Source organism: Homarus americanus, unplaced genomic scaffold, assembly GCF_018991925.1.
Source record: "Homarus americanus isolate GMGI-L3 unplaced genomic scaffold, GMGI_Hamer_2.0 scaffold54679, whole genome shotgun sequence".
In the NCBI taxonomy this organism is placed as follows: domain Eukaryota; kingdom Metazoa; phylum Arthropoda; class Malacostraca; order Decapoda; family Nephropidae; genus Homarus; species Homarus americanus.
In genome coordinates, this window is record NW_024722701.1 from 2,280,584 (window position 1) to 2,303,952 (window position 23,369).

At 46.8% G+C, this 23,369-nt stretch overlaps 1 protein-coding gene across 4 annotated transcripts in view; it reads left to right on the plus strand.

The window, feature by feature from the left end:
• Window positions 1-23,369, plus strand: part of LOC121863067 (tyrosine-protein phosphatase non-receptor type 4-like) — an 88,189-nt gene that overhangs the window by 14,036 nt on the left and 50,784 nt on the right. For 3 of the 4 annotated variants that reach the window (XM_042361561.1, XM_042361564.1, XM_042361563.1), the window contains exons 1-4: window positions 5,850-6,128; window positions 7,598-7,753; window positions 8,920-9,036; window positions 15,390-15,456. In XM_042361561.1, the coding sequence (XP_042217495.1) occupies window positions 6,066-6,128; window positions 7,598-7,753; window positions 8,920-9,036; window positions 15,390-15,456 (403 nt within the window). In that variant the 5' untranslated portion in view covers window positions 5,850-6,065. Of the gene's footprint in view, window positions 1-5,849; window positions 6,129-7,597; window positions 7,754-8,919; window positions 9,037-15,389; window positions 15,457-23,369 lie in introns of those variants that run through there. The other variant, XM_042361562.1, reaches the window with a different exon arrangement.

Genomic DNA, 23,369 nt, shown 5'->3' on the forward strand with positions numbered 1-23,369 from the left:
GTTATTGGTGGAGGAGGTTATTGGTGGAGAAGGTTATTGGTGGAGGAGGTGGATCATCTTCCTCACTGTGGTTAACTGCAGCTTCACCACAACAACCACAGCACACTAACCCTGTCCTATCCTAGCCCTGCCCAGCCCAGTCTAGCCCTGTCCTATCCTATCCTGCCCAGCCTAGCCCTGCCCTTCTGTGCCCTGCCCTATCCTGCCCAGCCTAGCCCTGCCCTTCTGTGCCCTGCCCTATCCTGCCCAGCCTAGCCCCTCCTTTCCTTGCCCTATCCTGCCCAGCCTAGCCCCTCCTTTTCTTGCCCTATCCTGCCAACTCAGGGGTTGCTGAACTAAGAAGGCGTTCAGCTGTCAAAGAAATCCTGAACAATGCTCTCTCAGTAAGTAGTAGGTGTACTGGTGGTAGTGGCAGGGATGGTGGTAGTAGTGGTGTTGGTAATGGTGATGGTAGTGGTGGTGGTAATGGTGATGGTAGTGGTGGTGGTAATGGTGATGGTAGTGGTGGTGGTAATGGTGATAACAGTGGTAGTGATGGTAATAGTGGTAGCATTGGTGGTGGTGGTGGTGGTGGTGGTGGTAATGGTTAGTAATGGTGGTAGTGGGAGTGATGGTATTAATGGTGGTAGTAGTGGTGGTAGCAATGGTGGTAGTGGTTGTCGTGTCTATATTTGCGTCAGAGTGCACATGCATGACCCGTGGCAAGAGTCCAAAGCTCTCTCTCTCCATTAGTGTATTTAGAAGGCTGTTATTGAGAAAGTTTACTGGAATAAGTTTATTGATCTCACGTTTGTATTGTGGGTGTGTGGGGTTGTGGGGGTATGGTAGAGTGTGGGGGTGAGTGATGTGTGTGGTGATAGTGTTTGTGGTGGTAGTGGGGGTGGTGGTGTGTAAATGGTAAATAGAGTAGTGTGGGCCATGTAGAGGTAAATATGGTAGTGTAGCAGATACAAAGAGAGGGACATGGTAGGTGTGTGGGGGCCATGGCAGTGGTAACATGGTAGTGTGTGGGGTGGTAGGGCCATGGCAGGTGTAAATATAGTAAATACCATGGTGTGTAAATATTAAAAGTGTGAAGGGGCCAGTGGTAATACAGTGGGTGTGGTAGGTAACATGGTAAATACATATGTGTAGTGTGGAGTGGTAAAAATGGCAGTGTGTGGGGTGAGATAAGGTGGTAAACATGGCAGTGGTGTGTGGGGGTAGCAGGTGGGGCCCATGAAGAGTGGTAATAATGTTGTGTGTAATGGTAGTGTGGTAGTGTGTGTGGGTGAGAGGTAACATGGCAGGTATGGCAGTGGGCCACAGTGGGGCCATGGCAGTGTGTGTGGGGTGTAACATGGCAGAGGTGGGGCCATGGTTGTGTGTGGGGTCATGGTGGTGGGGTCATGGTGTGTGGGGGTGAGGGTGTAACATGGCAGTGTGTAATACATGGTAGGGTATAGTGTGTAATGGTATATAGGTAACAGAACATGGTAGTAACACAGAGGTAAACACACATGTGTAGAACACAGTGTGGAGCTGCAGAGGTGTAACATACAGTGTAATGTTAGTATGAGAGGTGTGTGTACCATGGCAGAGGTAAATACATGGTGTAAATATGGTAAATGTGTGTGGTGGGGCCATGAGCCACAGGTAAATACAGTAACATGGTAAATACAGTGTAAATATGAGGTGGGCCATGGCAGTGTAGCCATACATGGGTGTGTGTGGGGCCATGGTGTGTGTGGGGCCATGGCCATGGTAGTGTGTGGGGGTGGTGTGTGGGGCAGGCAGCATAGCAACACGGTTAGACAGAGTGCATGGTGCCTCCCACACAACCTGTCGGCCCCCAGATGCAGGTTTGTCTCGATCCTGTCACCCTCCCATCCCGACCCCTTCCTCCTGCTGTACGTCCCTCCTACCTCCCCCTCCCCTACCCCCACCCCCTTCCTCCCCCTCCCCATCCTATGAATCTTTCCTCCTGGCCGTCCTCTCTCCTCCCTTCCCACCTCTTCCTCCCTCCCATCCTGCATGACCCTTCCCTCCTGCTGTACGTCCGTCTCTCCCACCTCCTACTCCCCACCCCTCCCCCCATCCTACGACCCTTCCCCCTCCTGCTGTACGTCCCTTCTCTCCCACCTCCCCTCCCTCCCCCCTTCCCCCCTTCCTCCCCCTCCCATCCTACGACCCTTCCCTCCTGCTGCACGTCCTCTCCCACCTCCCTCTCCCCTTCCCACCTCCCCCCCCTCCCCATCCTACGACCCTTCCCTCCTGCTGTACGTCCCTCTCTCCTACCCTCCCTCCTCCCCTTCCCACCCCCTTCCTCCCCCTCCCCATCCTACGACCCTTCCCTCCTGCTGTACGTCCTCCTACCTCCTCAGCTCCTCCACCCCCCTTCCTCCCATCCCCCCCTTCCCTCCCTGCTTATCCCTCGACCCTTCCCCCCACCCCTCCTGACTGTTGCACGTCCTCTCCCTACCTCCCCTCCCTCCCCTTCCCACCCCTCCCTCCCCTCCCCATCCTCCGACCCTTCCCTCCTGCTGCACGTCCTCCGTCCCCTACCTCCCTCCCCTTCCCTTCCCACCTTCTTCCTCCCCCCCTCCCCCATCCCCGACCCTTCCCTCCTGCTGCACGTCCTCTCCTGCCCCTCCCTCCCTCCCCTCCCCTTCCCACCCCTCTTCCTCCTGCTGCACGTCCTCTCCCACTCTCTTTACTCCCCACCCCTTCTCCCCCTCCCCTCCCCTCTTTCCTGCTGTATTGTTCTTCTTCTTCCCATTTCTCCTCCATTTCCCTCATCTTTCCTCCTCTCCCCTGTAAACAACTCTCTACCATCTTGAAAGTTACTACGTACAAGAGAAACTCAAGCTGTATAACATTCTCTTGTTTGCTACAATACATCCTGTAAACAAACCTTGACGTGTGAGGCTGACGTGATGCAAACAGGCCAGGTGTTGTCACTTGTTACCTGACGATTGCTTACCTGGTGAAAAAATATATGGTTGAGTTGTAAGTCAGTCTCTCTCTCTCTCTCTCTCTCTCTCTCTCTCTCTCTCTCTTGACCGTACCATCTGTAGCTTGACGTTAAGAGAGACATGTGAGCATAACTTGTCTTAGGGAGCGGTGATAAAGTAAGGCTAGGTGGCTGACTCAGGCGGAAGTGACGTCACAATTCGACCTAACTCTTTCTGACGTCACTTTGTGGGATGGTAGATGAGTGGGGGTAGGGTGGTGGGAGGGACTAGTGATGTGAGTGGGGTAGTAGGAGTGTAGTGGGGCAGGTAGTGGGTGGTTGAGTGGGTGGGGAGCGGTAGGTGGTTGGTGTAGTGGGGCAGGTAGTGGTGGTTAGTGGGTGGGGCAGGTAGTGGTGGTTGGTGTAGTGGGCAGGTAGTGGTGGTTGGTGGGTGGGGCAGGTAGTGGTGGTTAGTGGGTGGGGCAGGTAGTGGTGGTTGAGTAGGTGGGGCAGGGTAGTGGTGGTTGAGGTGTAGTGGGGCAGGTAGTGGTGGTTAGTGGGTGGGGCAGGTATGGTGGTTGAGTGGGTGGGGCAGGTAGTGGTGGTTGAGTGTAGTGGGGCAGGTAGTGGTGGTTGAGTGGGTGGGGCAGGTAGTGGTGGTTGAGTGGTGGGGCAGGTAGTGGTGGTTGAGTGTCCTGTCGTGGTTATGAACCGTCCTCAAATATACCTTCGCCCTGTACACACACTGGCCCTGTACTCAATGGGTTAAGGGCGCTCGTACTCAAGGGGTTAAGGGCTCTCGTACTCAAGTGGTTAAGGGTCTCGTACTCAAGGGTTAGGGGTCTCGTACTCAGGGGGTTAAGGGTCTCGTACTCAAGGGGTTAAGGCTCTCGTACTCAATGGGTTAAGGGCGCTCGTACTCAAGGGGTTAAGGGCTCTCGTACTCAAGTGGTTAAGGGTCTCGTACTCAAGGGTTAGGGGTCTCGTACTCAGGGGGTTAATGTCCTCGTTAAAAATCAAACAGCTTCTCATTTACAGGGAACGACATAAGTTTTGACAATTACAGGTAAATCAAAATTAAATTGAAACTGAAACTGACTGGAACTGGAAATGTTTGAAACTGAACTGGAACTGTTTGAAATGCACTGAAACTGAACTGGAACTGTTTAAAATGCACTGAAACTGAACTGGAACTGTTTAAAATGCACTGAAACTGAACTGGAAATTTGTGAAACTGACTGTTACTGTTCTGGAAATGTTTGAAATGGACTAAAACTGAACTGGAAATGTTTGAAACTGATTGAAACTGTACTGGAAATGTTTGAAATGGACTAAAACTGAACTGGAAATGTTTGAAACTGATTGAAACTGGACTGAAACTGAAATCAAGTGGAATTATGCATTAGATGATCATGGAAAATTGACCCAAAACTGCACACCACTTAAAATTGATTCAACATGTGCACTTAACCTAGCCACTTAACGTGATTCAAGATATATGATCACTTAACTTTGCCACTTAACGTGATTCAAAATGTGTACTTAATCGAGCCACTTAACGTGATTCAAGATATATAAGTACTTAACTTTGCCACTTAACGTGATTCAACATGTGTACTTAACCTAGCCACTTAACGCGATTCAAGATATATGATCACTTAACTTTGCCACTTAGACGTGATTCAATATGTGTACTTAACCTAGCCACTTAACGTGATTCAAGATATATGAGTACTTAACTTTGCCACTTAGACGTGATTCAACATGTGCACTTAACTTTGCCACTTAAACGTGATTCAATATGTGCACTTAACCTAGCCACTTACATTGTTCCTCTGCCATTAACAGCCTTCGTATGTGTTGCCTATATACAGTAAGTGTACTGTCTAAGTGAACTTTAGGCCTTGATGGGAATATTGTAAGTGTATCGTCAGAGTGAAGTACTTGTATTGTAAGTGTATCGTCCAATAAGTCCTTGGTGGATGTATCTAATAACATCGAGGCAGTTGGAATAGTGAATTAGGGAGAGAAATATACCAGGATATATTTGTAGTACTGAAGAAGAGTATTATACCATAGATCTTCCTTATAAGTGGCTTTATAAGTGATTTCCTTAAGTGACACTACTAGAAAGTCTCTTCCTAGTTAATGACTTAGATGAGTTATGTAGGGAGTCTATTGCCGTATAAGTGATTTAAGTAGTTTTAAGTAGAGGTGTGCCGCCATAGAAGTGAATAAGTGACATAAAATAGAAAATCCTGTTACTTTATAAGTGTTTAAGTAACATCGAAGTCTTGTTTATAATAATAGCCAAACAAGAAACTTCCCAGCATAATACAAATTTATTTTACTCTATAAAATTCTGAAAATTGACAAAGAAAAAACTTTGGTAAATTGACGTGAAAATTTCCAGAAAATCGTCTTGAAGGAAATTAAACTCGTGTAAGAACTTAAAACGAGAACTTGGCCAAATAATTTTAAAACTAGAGTAGAAATTTTTTTGCTTGTAACTTTTTTTACTTCAAGAAAATATCAATAGTATTTAAACTACTGATGTGAACTTGAAGAAAGTATTAGTACTGTGACAAAAGTATATAAGTGGCTTTGCATTATGTAAACTTTGGCTTCAGAAAAGTTTATTACTTGGAATAATATTAAAGTGAAACGCAACAAGAGTAGTGTGTGTGTGTGTGTGTGTGGTGTGTGGTGTGTGCGTGTGTGTGTGGTAGAGTGAAGCCACCACCACACTTAACACACTCACCACACAGCAGCTTATACAAACTACAGGCCTAATGTACTTTAAAAACTATTGGCTACCACACGCACCACTACAGGCTAACCACACCCACCACTACAGGCTACCACACCCACCACTACAGGCTACCACACCCACCACTACAGGCTAATCACACCCACCACTACAGGCTACCACACCCACCACTACAGGCTACCACACCCACCACTACAGGCTACCACCACAATTTATACCACTATTAGGAGGAGGTAGCCAGTGGTAGTAAATGGTCCGTACCCAAATTGGTGGTGGTGGTGGTGGTGGTGGTGGTGGAGAGCCTAACTGCAGCAGAAGTCGGTGCAGGTTGTTGGGGAAGTTGTCTCCTGAGGATCGACCACCATGCTTCTCTTTATGGTTCTCCCCTCCAAACTTCCCAATTTTGTCCACATATGCCTTCTTCAGGTGTGTGTTGTGGGTGTGTGTTGTTCTCATTCTTCAGGTGTGTGTTGTGGGTGTGTGTGTTTTGTTCTCCTTCAGGTGTGTGTTGTTCATCTACCTGCCGCTGGTCCCCAACCTCTCCTCTCCTCCCTCCCTCCCCCAACCCTCTCCTCCCTCCTCTCCCAACCTCTCTCCCTCCTCCTCCTCCCTGCTAACCTCTCCTCCCTCCTCCCCCTCCCCCACCTTCTTCCTGCCCCCCACTCCCTCCTTTTCCCCCTCCCTCGTCTCCCTCCCCATATGCTATTTACGTCAATCTTCCCTACTATAAAATTGACTGTAATTATTATTGATAAGCTTTTATTGTTATTATTTATTACGTGTGTGTGTGTGTGTGTGTGTGTGTGTGTGTGTGTGTGTGTGTGTGTGTGTGTGTGTGTGTGTGTGTGTGTGTGTTAATAGTGCTCATGTTTTTCCGGTTGCCAGCTTGTAAGTACTTGTAAAGTGCCTCATTATAAGTGCTTCACTCTTAAGTGCCTCACTCTTTGAACTCCACAAGTATACTTACTTATAAAAGTCGTCTACATGATGTATTTAAATTTAAAGAACATTAAGTAACACTAATTAAACCTCTGAGTACGATGACTTGAGATTATTATTATTATTATTATTATTATTATTATTATTATTATTGTTATTATTATTATTATTATTATTATTATTGTTATTATTATTATTATTATTATTATTATTATTATTATTATTATTATTATTATTTTATTATTAAAATATTATCATTATTATTATTATTATTAGAGTTAAGTTAGGATACGTTAAGTTAGGTTACGTTACGTTACGTAGAGTTAGGTTAAGTTTTTGTGATTCATATTTGTTGTCATAAATGATTCAATAGCTATACTGTACTAACATTAATGAACTGGGAGCCGGACCTGGGTGTATAGCGGCCAGGGCCAGGGCCAGGGCCAGGGCCAGGGCCAGATTTAAGCCCTGCCAGGTCCTCCTTCTGGATTCTACGCTGCTCCTTGAAAGTTTGATGGTGTGGCCCTAGGGGGGGGGGGGCATAAAGTAGGTGTGGCTCAAGTTGTTGACCAGATTCCTCGCCCTCAAGTGATAGTTCAGTGATAATAAGTGTTGCAGGAGGATGTTGATCAGTGTTGCAGGAGGATGTTGATCAGTGTTGCAGAAGGGGGTGTTGATCAATGTTGTAAGAGAGATGTTGATCAGTGTTGCAGGAGGGGGTGTTGATCAGTGTTGCTTGTGTTGCAGGAGGGGATGCTGGAGGGGGTGTTGATCAGTGTTGCTTGTGTTGCAGGAGGGGATGCTGGAGGGGGTGTTGATCAGTGTTGCTTGTGTTGCAGGAGGGGATGCTGGACGGGGTGTTGATCAGTGTTGCAGGAGGAGGTGTTGATCAGTGTTGCTTGTGTTGCAGGAGGGGATGCTGGACGGGGTGTTGATCAGTGTTGCTTGTGTTGCAGGAGGGGATGCTGGAGGGGGTGTCAAGAAGAGCGTTTGGTGCGTCGTCTGGCACCTACAACGTGAGGGCCTCAGAGCTGGCGCGTCACAAGGCCCTCAAGACGCTGAGAGTCCAAGTGGCTCTCTTGGATGACTCCACCCAGGTGTTTGAGATAGAGGTCAGTCCTTCCTTCCTTCCTTCCTTCCTTCCTTCCTTCCTTCCTTCCTGTTTACATCTGTGTATTTACAACTTATCACACATATATATTTACAGCCTCTTACCTTGTAAACAAATGGACTCTGTTTACACATCCAAGTTACCTTCTCTTCCTCCCTATAAACAATAATTATCTGTTTACTAGGTCAGTTTACAGTCTTCCTTATCTTGTAGACAATTACAGTTTGTTTACAGAGACAGACAGACAGACAGACAGACAGACAGACAGACAGACAGGCAGACATGGAGAGCTATTGTATTAAAACATAGAGTGGTCAGCCCGTAGACTGTCATGGCACTACTGTCATGTTTGTGTGTGTATTGGTGGTGGAGGTAAGGTACACACACACACACACACACACACACACACACACGCACACACGTATACATTGTACTGGCTACTAGTGACAGCAGCAGTGTGTGTGTCATGGTAGTAGTGTCAGCAGCAGTGTGTGTGTCATGGGAATAATGTCAGCAGTGTCATGACTCTGCAATATCCACGTCTGACCTCCTCCATGATCTTACACGCAAGACGAATTCTTCCAACGGGAGTCATGCGCGAGCTGGAACAATCAGCTTTCTCAGAACACCATGACAGCACCACTTAGAACACCATGACACCACCACTGAGAACAGCATGACAGCATCACTGAGAACACCATGACAGCATTAATCAGAACAGCATTACAGCACCACTCAGAACAGCATGACACCACCACTGAGAACAGCATGACAGCATCACTGAGAACACCATGACAGCATTACTCAGAACAGCATAACAGCACCACTCAGAACAGCAACACAGACAGGTCACAGAAGGAGCATTACATCGACCTGAACTATTCTGTTAACTCGTCAACTCGCTTCACTGACTCTGAACTGAATCTGTTAAATTTGTTAATATTGTTAAATTTAGCCCCCAAAAATGTGTTAACTTCCATCACTATACTTGTTAACAGACCGAATTGTGGTTACATTTATCATGTGTTAAAATCACAATTGAAGTGTGTTAGAATAGTTACTCAGTGTTAAATTAAACAAATATATTTAATCTGTAGGTACTGGTAGTTAATGTTTGTTGTTATAATACTAGTAGTTAAGACTAATAGTTATAATACTCATCTACAGAAGCGAGCCAAGGGCCAGGCATTGTTGGATCTGGTGTTCAATCATCTGGAGTTGATAGAGAGAGATTTCTTTGGCCTCCAGTACATAGAACCTTCCACCAGCAGTGACAACCCCAGAGTGAGTACCTGTGTGTGTGTACCTGTACCTATCTGTGTCTGTATCTATGTCTCTCTGTGTCTAGTGAATATATTTAGGTAGGTAATGACGTTTCTTTTTCCTCCTCTTCCTCCTCCCCCTCCTTCTCTCCCCTCTCTCTTCCTCCTCCTCTTCTCCATACTCCTCCTCGCCCTCCTCCTCGCCCTTCTCCTCGCCCTTCTCCTCCTCCTCCCGGACACTTTGACAGACGCCACCTCAATAAAGATGACTGTACACGTAAGTATTAGCCCTGACCGACCACTTCTCCTCGCCTCTTACACCAGATTGAAATATATTACTTACACAATGGCCAGATTTTTTATTGGCAGTCTATAGAAATCTGGCCCGGATTTTTTTATGGTAGTACTGTATATAGAAATCTGTGGGTATATTTTTTCTTGTCCCAGTATACGACTGCTCCAGATTTCTAATGGTATAATATATCAAAATCTGGACTTTGTTTTTTCCATGACCTTGTGTATAATTGTCCCAGATTTCTAATTATATTGAAATCTGAGTATTCTTTTTTTTTCAATGTCCCTGTATAGTTGTCTCAGATTTATAACTATGTTGAAATCTGAGGCTTTTTTGTATTGAATTCGTCATTAAAATAATGCTCATAAACCTGTTTCTAAAGGTGTATACATTGTTTGTGTCGTGGGTATGGTGATGTATGGTGTATGATTGAGTGTGTATGATGGAACATGTATGGTGTGGTGGAGGCATAATGTGGTGGTTGTATGGTGTGTCAGGTCAAGATGTGGTGTGATAGAGGGTGTGGTGATGGTGTGGCAGTGTGATATGATGTGTCGTGTAGTGCCATGGTGTGTCAAACAGTGCCATGGTGTGTCGTACAGTGCCATGATGTGTCGTACAGTGCCATGGTGTGGTGTGTAAGGTGTAGTGAACATTCTGGCCGTTCTACGCCCTCACAGTACTTCTCTCAGGCATCCACTAGTTGCCACCAGGTAGAACTGGGATGGGAGGCCTCGCTGTCTCTCTCTAGTTAATTCTACCTCTCTCGCCTCCCCCCCCCCCTTCCTTCCTTCCTTCCTTCCTTCCTTCCTTCCTTCCTTCCTTCTTTTCTTAACCTGTGTCTCACCATCCCCCCCCCCACCTTCCTTCCCTCGCTACTAGGTTAGATTAGGTTAGGTTATGTTAGTTTTGGTTAGGTTAGGTTAGATTAGGTTAGGTTAGACTAGGTTGGGTTAGATTAGGTTGGGGTAGGTTAGGTTAGGTTAGGTCGACGTCATCAATGGGTCAAGATATTAAACGACACAAACACTTCACAGTCACAGCTTAACAAGACCCGTAAAATATGGAACAAAATCCCTATTGTGAATGGAAGCTTAAAATACGAAGCTTTTGGAAATGTATCTAAGCTTTAATAAGAACCTAAGGTACATTTTAACGTCAGTTGTTAGATGAAATATTTTACCCCTAAGATACTTGTGGAATGTGAAGAGTGAGGCTGTATGTGTGATGGGACTCCTGCCAGGTGGGGGTAGTGGTAGGGGTAGTGGTGGGGGTAGTGGTGGTGGTAGTGGTGGTGGTGGTGGTGGTGGTGGTGGTGGTGGTGGTGGTGGTGGTGGTGGTGGTGGTGGTGGTGGTGGTGGTGGTGGGTGGTAGTGGTGGTGGGTGATGGTGGTGTTGATGGTGGTAGTGGTGGTAGTGGTGGGGGTGGTGGGGTAGTGGTGGTGGTGGTGGTGGTGGTGGTGGTGATGGTGGTAGTGGTGGTGGTGGTGGTGGTGGTGGTGGTGGTGGTGGTGGTGATAGAAGTAGTAAGAGTTGTTGCCAGTACTACCACCACTACCACCACTACTACCACCACTACCACCTAACTCTACACCTTCCTTCACTGATGGGATTTCTCTCTCTCTCTCTCTCTCTCAGCAAGGTCATAATCCGTCTGGGATTTTCTCAGCAAATCCCAGAAACGTGTCGGTTCTTTTGAAAATTCCTGGAATGAAGGAAGAGGTGAAGTTTACGCTGAGGAACGCTTTTAGCCTGGCGATGTGGTGGTGGTAGTGAGTGGAGGTGATGCTAATGGTGGTGGTGGTGGTTGGTAATGGTGGTAATGGTGGTGCTAGTGGTGGTGGTGATGGTGGTGCTAGTGGTGGTGGTGATGGTGGTGCTAGTGGTGGTGGTGATGGTGGTAGCACCTGAAGGTCATGGCCACGTCAGATATAGTTGTAGACTGATCAAAGCGTTGGCGGGTAAATAAACTTGTTGTGAATGTTAAAGTGCTATGGTGTTATGAGAGAGAGAGAGAGAGAGAGAGAGAGAGAGAGAGAGAGAGAGAGACATCATGTATATTGTTAGTTAGGGAGATGACTGGTTCCTCCTCCCCCTTCTCTTCCTCTTCCTACTCCTCCTCCTCATTCTTCTCCTCCTTCCTCGCCTCCTTCTTCCCAGGAAATAGTTGGTGATTTTAACTATTATTTTGGCAGCTGTGATCCACCGCGTTGCTGTGTGCGTGACTATTTCTGGCCATACACGAGGCTCCTCCAGTAACTAACTACTGCCTCCACACACACTACTACTACTACTACTACTTTGCTGTCACTAGGAATCGAGTATGGCGATCATCCGGCTATGATACAATGATATGAGTTATTATGGATGTCACCTTCGTTAGTGAGTTCTGGGGTGATTAGAGAGGCCGATACGGGACCGGCAGGGTCGTCCACAGATGTTGCACATGTGGAGGGCTACATCTAGTGCGGGACTCGGAGCATCATGGGGCGCTCGTTGATCCCAACAGACATTTCATTTAGCCTCTGTAGGATGTATTGGCGGATGGCAGAGCCAACTCCATAAATGCGGTTTCTCTCCTCAGCAGGCTTACCTTTCCAAAAGAAGGTAGTGTCAGACCCCCATTCTGTGAGTCGACCCTCGTCTGGAAGCCGGGACTCACTAATGGCTGCTAAGTCGATGTTATACCTAGCCAGCTCTTTTGCCACAAGGCCGGTTCTTCTTTCAGGACGCTCACATGTGCCAGTATCCAGAAGGGTCCTGACATTCCATGCAGCGACCATAAAAGGTTGTATGGTTTGTTTTTGTTTTCATCTGTGATTATGATTGTGTTTTCGACCGCATAAGGATGACCTTACTGGCAGGCTATGTTTAGGGCACCTTTTCTAGCCCCCTCCCCATGTGGGGTGAGCAGAGTGGCTCCTCGAGAGGACTGCTCAATCACATAGACAGAACTGGATTGCACTCCTGCCTAGATCCCAGTGCATAAATGACCATCTTATCTATGCCGCCCATGTGCAGAGTTCGTTATAGAGACTCCCGGCAGTCATCTCTGCCTGTCCCCGTCGCCACTCGTCCGTCGCCACAGGACTTTTGGGGTATAGGGGTTTTGATGATGATGAGCTGGATGATGGCTGCGCGTGAGTTGATTTATGTGTTGAGGCAGGAGCGTAGGCTGCAACCACATGCATTAGCTCTCCCCTTTCCTGATCCAGTGGTGCAAGTGTTGCAACGACTGGAGAGAGTTGCAATGAACTGCCGATAGCCCAGTTTCTTGGGTTTCGTCTTAGTAGCCTGTCCATCATGCATTGCCTTCGTTCGCCGGTGTAGTCGTTGGGTTCCCCTGGTGGTCACCTCTTCCACCTACAGTGTACTGCCGTTGGGGTCTTGTTGGAGCTCTGTAAGCATGTCTGCCTGATGCGGGGCTCTACTGCAGATTTTCCGTTCGGGGTTTACTTCCGTAGCCTTATACCTGCCAAGGTTAATCCGTAAGGCAGCGGGGCAGTGGTTGGTAGGCGCCAGGACGTGTCCACATGCCAGTGGGCCTATGTGCCGTCCCTCTGGTGGCCACTGCTGCTCCGAGATCCCTTGCTGGTCTAGCCTGGGCCCACGAGGCACCCATATATCGTGTGTTGCCACGAGGAGGTACAGCAGGAGTCTTGATGGTGAGGAGGCTGTGTACTGACAGGGGAAGACTTACGCAAGGTTACTTCCCTGCTCGCCACGAGGGCTAGCCAGCGTTGGCAGCTGAAAGCGAGAGGAAGCAAGCAGTGCTTGTACCTTAACACTAACATAATGCTGCCACACTAGACACATTACACTACTCTGTGCACACACACACACACACACACACAGGGATAAGAGAAGGAGTTTTTCAACTAAGATAGTAATAAACTTAGTAATTATTGTTCATTTAAACCAATATTGTAGATGACGTCACTGACTTTGTTCACTGTTGATGGTGACCACAGCCTCAGTCACACACCACCACCACCACCACCACCACCACCACCACCACCACCACCACCACCACCAGGCTACCCCACACCTAAATTAAATTCCTGTTGACCCTCCCCCTTCGCTCCCTCCCTCCTTCCCTCCTCCCTCTCTCTCTACCTCCCTCTCTCCGGCTCTCCCTCCCTTTACAACCTCCCTCCCTCCATCCACAGAGATGGACACTATACACCCTTGGACACTATACACCCTGGACACTATACATTCACTACTGTAGTCAAATCTTACGAACAAATTGCTGGATCATCGTCGTGTGTGTGTGTGTGTGTGTGTGTGTGTGTGTGTGTGTGTGTGTGTGTGCCTGCAAGACACACACTAATCAATATGTTTCGTGAGAGTTAAGGACTGGGCAGCGACCTCTCCCTCGCCTTACAGCATCTTGACACACCCAAGTAACTTGACCCCATCCTGTGACACACCCCCCCCCTTCCCCCTCCTCCACACCCCTCCCTAGTCGTGGTCATGTTGAGAGAGGGGGCGGGAGGAGGAGGGGGGGTAGTTTATATTCCACAAATACTCATAGGAGGGGTGAGGAAAGGGGTGTGAGGAACCATCAATATAGGGGTGAGGAGGGGGTGAGGAAAAGGGGTGGAGAACCATCAATATAGGTGAGGAGGGGTGAGGAAAGGGTGTGAGGAACCATCAATATAGGGGTGAGGAGGGGTGAGGAAAGGGGTGTGAGGAACCATCAATATAGGGGTCAGCAGAACAATGTGAGAGGCAGGTCGCCTTTAACACAACAGTAACCTTTTGTTGTTGCCTCCTGACACACACACACACACACACACACACACACACACACACACACACACACTGTCATTTTATTGGATAAACATCCATACACATACAAACATTCAAACATTATACATATACGCATTTATACATAAATTTATATACTTAAACATTAAAACATTTACACATATATAATCATTAAAGAAGGTAACACATAAAGTATTAAAAATAATAGTTTCCTCTATGGTTGATGTGAAAGTATTAATGTACAGTCCTTCTGAAACTAAAGAAAATTATGTTGAAAAAATATTAAACAATGGGCGACGCATTTTGACACAACGGGCGTCGTAATGTTCATCATGAAATTAATCGATCATCCCAGTAAAGATAACGTTTTAATCGACTGTAGGTGACAATAATCTAATAGTTGTTTATTATTTGGTGCTTATCTACAGTTATTAAAAGGCACGCCTATACCTGTATGTGTAGGCCTACCTGTCTGAAATGTATTCATATTTTTCGTATTTATTTCTGAATTGCTAAAATAAGATTATATACATATATCTAGTTTTGTAAATAGTGTGAGGAGGCTGATGAGTGTGTCTTGTAGTGTGAGGAGGCTGATGAGTGTGTCTTGTAGTGTGAGGAGGCTGATGAGTGTGTCTTGTAGTGTGAGGAGGCTGATGAGTGTGTCTTGTAGTGTGAGTGAGGAGGCTGATGAGGTCAGTGTGTGCTTGTAGTGTGAGGAGGCTGATGAGTGTGTCTTGTAGTGTGAGGAGGCTGATGAGTGTGTCTTGTAGTGTGAGGAGGCTGATGAGTGTGTCTTGTAGTGTGAGGAGGCTGATGAGTGTGTGTAGTGTGAGGAGCTGATGAGTGTGTCTTGTAGTGTGAGGAGGCTGATGAGTGTGTCTTGTAGTGTGAGGAGGCTGGAGTCTTGTAGTGTGTGTGTCTTGTAGTGTGAGGGCTGATGAGTGTGTCTTGTGGTGTGAGTGATGTGTGTCTTGTAGTGTGAGGAGGCTGATGAGTGTGTCTTGTGGTGTGAGGAGGTGATGAGGTGTCTGGTGTGAGGAGCTGATGAGTGTGTCTTGTAGTGTGAGGAGGCTGATGAGTGTGTCTTGTAGTGTGAGGAGGCTGATGAGTGTGTCTTGTAGTGTGAGGAGGCTGATCAGTGTGTCTTGTAGTGTGAGGAGGCTGATGTGTGTCTTGTAGTGTGAGGAGGCTGATGAGTGTGTCTTGTAGTGTGAGGAGGCTGATGAGTGTGTCTTGTAGTGTGAGGAGGCTGATCAGTGTGTCTTGTAGTGTGAGGAGGCTGATGAGTGTGACCTTGTCCTCAGAGATGGCTGGACCCGCTCAAACCCGTCAAGAAACAACTGCGAATCAGGACCAAAAGCCTGGGTACATGTGAGTATTTCTTTCTTTAACTCTGTTTTTATCACCCTTATCCTGACACCTAGCCCATGCTCCTTCTCTCACCCTGACACCTAGCCCATACTCCTTCTCTCACCCTGACACCTAACCCATGCTCCTTCTCTCACCCTGACACCTAACCCATGCTCCTTCTCTCACCCTGACACCTAACCCATGCTCCTCTCACCCTGACACCTAACCCATACTCCTCTCACCCTGACACCTAACCCATGCTCCTTCTCTCACCCTGACACCTAACCCATACTCCTTCTCTCACCCTGACACCTAACCCATACTCCTTCTCTCACCCTGACACCTAACCCATACTCCTTCTCTCACCCTGACACCTAACCCATGCCCTCCCTAACTAGAATTAAATAGTCTTACGCCAGTATTTCCACTTTCAAGGAAACTTCCTTATTTTAAAGATATTTGGTACTCACAAGAAGTTTTTTAAGGACATGCAAAATCTAAGGAAATTGTAAGGAAATCAGGAGTTGGAAGTACAGTAAGACATTTTATTTTCTAATCTGAATATATGGAATCAAATAATGAAAACATCGAGAACAAAATATAATAATTCTGGTTAAGTTCTTCCTTCTCCAAAGCTTAAACTGTACTTAGGATTATTCAGGTAATATGCACTATAGACAGGTTCACTGCCTGCCAGTCACTACAGGACGGTTGAAAAGTACCATATCGTTTAATGCTTATATTAATGATGATTTATTCTGTGGGGTCCTGTAGTGTTTCATCATGTCTGGCATAATTGCTCTACAGAATTACTGTAATTTGTTTTTTCTCTTCGTTGGAAGTTTTTCATCAAAGGAAATTTATAAGGAAACTTAATTTGTATTTATTTTTAATGAAATCTAAGGAAATTTGGCAACCCGATCAAGGAAATCGAATTTCAAAATGTGGTAGTAGTTTTAGGCTAGTACCCATCTCAATCGCCCAAGTCCAATGGTGCCAACTTGGCAAAAAATCCGCTAAATGTAGTGGGTTGCTCTTTCAAACTGCGGATAGTATAGGCCCTTTGTGGATAGCGTATTTTCACTGGATTTGGCGGAAGTTCGTGCGGATTTCGTATACACGTTATTTATTAGCATTAATATATTGTCTGTCCTTTCTCTGAAATGAAAGAAAATGGAAATTTAATAGAAATAGATTATAGATTAATCAGCAAACCAACCCAGTCCCTCTGCTGTACGTTCGTTTCAAGAAATCCAAGACCGTTGGTATAGGACCTGTCCAACTGGGGACTGTCCTTGGTTCAATTAACTTACTGTTTACCATTGTATACTTGTACTGACTAAGTACAGTCGGGGTCAAAAGTGTTGAACACTTGACAGTCTTAGGCATACAAGTACCCGAAGATCTTAGGTATTATGGAGAGTTTTATCCCATTTTGTGGTTGAGGCATAATATGTGATGACAAGTAGTGTTATTCCAATCATATAATATGTACAACTCAGAAGTAGATTCCAGATATTGCTAGGTGTTCAAGATTTTTGACCCCAGCTGTACATGCTGAAGCAATGTGATCTTGTATTACTATTTGACTGAATATGTCACCAGAGAAGTGTTACATTACTGAAATGCTGTTCAATATGTCCGTACAGTGACACTCACCATTAACACACCCAGTCTTGCAAGGGGTAAAACACTGATCCTCTCAAATCTCATCCTTGGAGAGTGATTATTCCTACGGCCAGAGTAGATCCCTTAACCTGTAAAATTACCTTTCACATTCACCCCAAGCCAGGGCATATCTACAGTAGGATACGAATTTGGAAAGACTTGTACCGTCTCAATGCTAACAGAAGAGGCAGAGCCTAATCTTCCCCAACGCTGCAGCATATCTTGTGTTACCAGTCGCTGTAATGAGTTAAAGAACAGACTTTGTGATATCTTCAGATTTTGGAGGACAATGTCTCTGTTTTCAGTTGTGGAATCTTTCAGTTTTATGAAGGAACCGATATTAGAGATAGCTGACCTTATTGGGAACCATCTAGAGCAGGGGTTCTTAACCTGGGGTCCATGGATGGGGTTCAGGGGGTCCGTGAAGGTCAGATAAAAATTTAACATTTATATTCACTATATTTTTACATACTTTTATATTGACTATATTTTTCTATTAAGTTGTTCTATTTTTGTTAATATATACCAGATGTTATGTATGTATTTTTGGTTACTGAAGAAAACCAGTAAATCTGTAGGGTGGCATGGGGTGCTACTGTACACGGTCAGGTAACATACAGTCGTCATCGTCGTCAGGTTTTGACTTCTAGAATGTTTACTTTATTCATACTTTGTGTATGTCATACACTGTATGAGGCAATGAATTTTCAATAAAATAAAGTATATTCATTGCATGCAAAGTTGTGTTTATGTGCTTATGTGCATTTTTCTAGGGAGGGGGTCCATAGCTTTCACCAGATTCTCAAAGGGGTCCGTGACTCAAAAAAGGTTAAGAACCACTGATCTAGAGCATATTGACCGAATTGACAATCAGTGGCGCAATTGAACAACTGTTGAATGGCACGAGACCACGTCAGCAGTAATATTGGATTGAGGTATATAATTACAAGGATGCTACAGAAGTAAATCCTTTTCGTGACCTCTGTCAATAGCTATCGGTATAATGTCCCTCCCTCATTCCAATGCTGAGGTCAAGAGGCTAAGCGAGCTAAATATTGTTAAATCAAAGCTCAGAAATCGAAATCGGTTGAATAAAAGTTCAGTCAGTGCGATTATTGCCGTGAAAAGTGGACTCAGAAGAGTTGGAAAATGTTGCCATTCATATTGTGGGGTTATGTGATGTTTGGGTTCACACTCAGGATGGGATGGAGAAAGGAAACTCACAATGTGTTCTCTGTATACATATTATATTGGATGTACAATGCAGCTTGGTGGCTGGTGCTGGGAGGAGGCAGCGTGGTTACAAGCGTGATGTAGAGAGAGCTGGTTGGTGAGGATGCTCAGAGGAGGACCAGCTTGTGGGTCGCCATGCTCGCCGGCGGGAGCGAGGGCCGCCAGGCAGAAACGGAGGAGGTGGTGTTGCTTTCTGGTTGGTGTAGGTAGAGAGTGGTCACAACGGTGTCAGGTCTAATAAGGCGGGGGTAGGCGTGGGTAGATAGTTGACCCCCTCTCCGTGGGCGGCGCTGGAGGCGTTGGCTGGAGAATTCGAGAAGGTTCGGTGCTTGTAGGGGAGGAATCCACTACAATATGAACCGACAAAACAAGTGGTAAAGCAAATAGCCGCAATTGCAGCATACAGTTCATGACATCACAAGCATCAGAAGCTGGTCCAAGATCTTGATCTTCGTCAGTGCCTGTGTCTGTAGAGACTGAAGAGGACTGCCTATTTTTTTCGCTGAATCAACAACATTTGCATTTTTACTTATTAATATCATTTGCATATTGTGTAGGCTACGTGAGTAATATTGTATTTAGGGGATTTCTAGCAGATTTTTTAGGCCAATCTAGCTAATTTTCATCACCCATATTTGGCAACACTGTTGAATCAAGCGTCTCAGTGAGGCAGTAGAGCTGCACGCCGCGTGTGTTGGATCATGTCTTCCTGCCAGTCCCCTCAAGACTCTGCTGAAGTATCATCCACAACCGTCGACCCTTCTCAACGCCGTTCCACCTCACCCCCGACTCTCGACCTTTTCGAACCTTGTACCTCTTCAGTTCCATCCGTCGACCCTTCTCAACGCCGTTCCACCTCACCCCCGACTCTCGACCTTTTCGAACCTTGTACCTCTTCAGTTCCAACCGTCGACCCTTCTCAACGCCGTTCCACTTCACCCCCGACCCTCGACCTTTTCGAACCTTGTTCCTCTTCAGTTCCAACCTTCGACCCTTCCCAACGCCGTTCCACCTCACCCCCGACCCTCGACCTTTTCGAACCTTGTTCCTCTTCAGTTCCAACCGTCGACCCTTCTCAACGCCGTTCCACTTCACCCCGACCCTCGACCCTTGTTCCTCTTCACCCCGACCCTCTACCTTTTTCGAACCTTGTTCCTCTTCACCCCGACCCTCTACCTTTTCGACCTTGTTCCTCTTCAGTTCCAACCGTCGACCCTTCCCAACGCCGTTCCCTTCACCCCGACCTTCGACCCTTCCCCAACGCCGTTTCCTTCACGCCGACCCTCTACCTTTTGAACCTTGTTCCTCTTCACCCTGACCCTACCTGAACCTTGTTCCTCTTCAGTTCCATCCTTCGACCCTTCCAACCGTTCGGACCTTCCCAACGCCGTTCCCTTCACCCCGACCTCGACCCTTCCCAACGCCGTTCCCCTTCACCCCCGACCCTCGACCCTTCCCAACGCCGTTCCCTTCTTGACCTCTTCCCAGACCCTTCGACCTTCGACCCTTCCCAACGCGTTCCCCTTCACCCCGACCTCGACCCTTCCCAACGCCGTTCCCCTTCACCCCCGACCCTCGACCCTTCCCAACGCCGTTCCCCTTCACCCCCGACCTTCGACCCTTCCCAACCCCGTTACCATCAACCCCTATAAAGGATCTACTCTTGGTTATCGAATTGCCACCCACCAGATTTTCAATCATTTACTTCATTCTTTCCACCGACTTTTAATACTTCATTTAGTGACGGGACCGTATCCCTGCCTTACCCCCCCCTCCCCACCCTCTTTCCTAAGACGATTCCTCCCTCTTCACAGCATTTCGAAGGGGAAGAGGAGTAAGGTTAACTTCTTTAGATGTCACAACGTAAGTTAAAAACTTGGGTAAAAATCCGATTTTATTCCAATTTTATAATTTCATATTTTTATTTATGGTAATTATTACGCCTTCACAGCCACTCATTTCTCATAAAAAAAACGATTTTACAAATGCCGCAATTTCATTGTGCTTTATAGCTGACACTTGTAGTTATGGCAAATGTGTTAAAAAGCGTTTCTTTAAAAGTTCAAGTTAACCTAAGCTAACCTAACCTAACCTAACCTAACCTTGTATAACTTAAGACCTTCCGTGGGCGAACTTATTGTTTTACCGAGACGAGGTAAGTGGCTGTGAAGTTCTCCTCACAGTATTTGCCTTATTTATATAGAGCAAAACAAGGGTGGGGGGAGATTAACATTAGTCAGGTTCTAGTGTGGGGTACGGGTTGTTTGGTTCACACTCAGGATGGGATGGAGAAAGGAAACTCACAATGTGCTCTCTGTATACATGTTGTATTGGATGTATAGTGCAGCTTGGTGCTGGGAAGTGGCAGCGTGGTTACAAGCGTTGGGTAGAGAGAGCTGGTTGGTGAGGATGCTCAGAGGAGGACCAGCTTGTGGGTCGCCATGCTCGCCGGCGGGAGCGAGGGCCGCCAGGCAGGAGGAGGTGTTGCTTGCTGGTTGGTGTAGGTAGAAAAGAGAGATGTAGGTCACCACGAGGTCAGGTCTTATATAGCGGAGGTAGGCGTGGCTTAGTAGTTGACCTCCGTGATGTATGGCGGCGCTGGTTGACCCAGACCACGAGGCATACACTGGGGAATTCGCGGGGTCGGCTACGCAACGACAAACAGCGTTTGTAGGGGAGAAATCCACTACAATACTCCCTCCTTCCCTCCAGGCTGTGTAGGAGACTTGTTGTCTGCAGGGTTGCATGGCACATGTGAGGCAGAACGGGCGGTGCGTGCCTCATGTGAAACATAACGGCGAGGGCGTGGATGAGCCGGCCGCTAGTGGAGGCAACTGTCTAGACACACAAGATCTATGGGAGAAGAGAGGGAGAAAAAGGGTTGTGGAGGCGATGAATGTTGTGCTTCCCTTACGGCAGGTACAGAGTCGTCAGATTCTCCTGCTGGGGTGTGTGGGCCTGGGTCAGGAGCAGGGGCTGCGTCAGCAGAAGCGGATGAGGGCTCGTGACAGCAACTGGGTCCATGACAGCAGCAGGCTTCAGGACAGTAGCAGGGAGTACCTGAGGGAGAAAAGAGGGGTGTGTGGGTCCGCACTCAGGCGCATGGGCTGCGTCGGGAGCAGGGGCTGCATCAGGAGAAGCGGCAGGGGGTACTGCTGGGCCGGAGGCGGCGTCTGAGGCAGGACGGGTGTGTTGAGGTCGGTAGGACGTGGTGCTTGGGGCAGGAATAGGAGCGGCTGTCTGCTTAGAGTAGCAGAGCTGCTCTAGGGTGTCTAACCTGCGGTTTAGAGACAATAGCTGTAGAGCCGATGAGAGCTGCCTCTGCGTGGGTAAGCCAGTCTTCCATGTTGCTTTAAGACTGGGAGAGTGATCAGTTTCTCCTCCATCCTGTGTGAGTGCGAATCTCCGGGAGTCACCATTTGTTTCTCCTCCATCCTGTGTGAGTGCGAATTTCTGGGGGTCACCATTTGTGGGGTACGGGTTCTTTGGTTCACACTCAGGATGGGATGGAGAAAGGAAACTCACATTGTGCTCTCTGTATACATGTTGTATTGGATGTACAATGCAGCTTGGTGCTGGGAAGTGGCAGCATGGTTACAAGCATGATGTAGAGAGAGCTGGTTGGTGAGGATGCTCAGAGGAGGACCAGCCTGTGGGTCGCTATGCTGGCCGGCAGGAGCGAGGACCGCCAGGCAGGCGGAGGGGGAGGAGGTGTTGCTGGCTGGTTGGTGTAGGTAGAAAAGAGAGAGATCACCACGAGGTCAGGTCTTAAATAGCGGGGCTTGGCGTGGCTTAGTAGTTGACCCCCGTGATGTATGGCGGCGCTGGTTGACCCAGACCACGAGGCATACACTGGGGAATTCGCGGGGTCGGCTACGCAACGACAAACAGCGTTTGTAGGGGAGAAATCCACTACATTAGTACCTCCTTGCTTGATAGCTGCCTACTACCTACTAGATAAGATATATCTATTATATGTTTAAGCATCTGGGGAAAAAAAAATTGGGAACTTCGTGTTTTCTTCTTTCCTTGTGGTTATCAGCATATATATATATATATATATATATATAATATATATAATACTTCTTGTGCCTGATTTCGTGGCTGGACTGAAGAATAACGTTTCCCAAAAATAAAAATTCTTTATTCTATTACGTTTCCAGAGGAATCCTTCTTAGCCGGAACTCTCCGCTAGATGGAATTGAAATTTGTTCAGAATTTTCCGGAACATTCTGGGTTTGGGAGTGCTTTTCCATGGGGCGCATTTTTTGGAAAATTCCATGGAAATTTCCCCAGCACCCGGAAAATTCCGAGGATGGGGATTTTTTCCGAGTTGAGAGATGAAATAATGCACCTTTCTGGAAAATTCTGATAAAATTCTTATATACGGAAAAATTCCAGGGATGGGGATTTTTTTCGGGTCTTGAAAGAGTCGTCTTGTTACCCGGAAATCTGTCATTCTCGGAGATGCTCTGTACCAATTATTGTGGCTGACGGAAATATCACCGGAGATACTTTTGTATCATCCCCTCTTGTTTCCTCAGCCAGTGTTGATATATCGTGTCTTTAAGCCACTCTGATGTAAAGTGTTGAGTATGTAAAGTGTTGAGTATGTCTTTAAGCCACTCTGACGTAAAGTGTTGAGTATGTCTTTAAGCCACTCTGACGTAAAGTGTTGAGTATGTCTTTAAGCCACTCTGACGTAAAGTGTTGAGTATGTCTTTAAGCCACTCTGACGTAAAGTGTTGAGTATGTCTTTAAGCCACTCTGACGTAAAGTGTTGAGTATGTCTTTAAGCCACTCTGACGTAAAGTGTTGAGTATGTCTTTAAGCCACTCTGACGTAAAGTGTTGAGTATATGCCTTACTCATTGTGAATACGTGATGATAAATGGCCAACACATACCATGAGGGTTGAGGGTCCAGTATCTCATGAGTGCCACAACCTATACACCAAACTATTGGATGTTAACTGAACAGGGAGTTTAGGGGCCCTCAGGAGCTGCACAGACGACAAGGATTTGAACTGAAGCT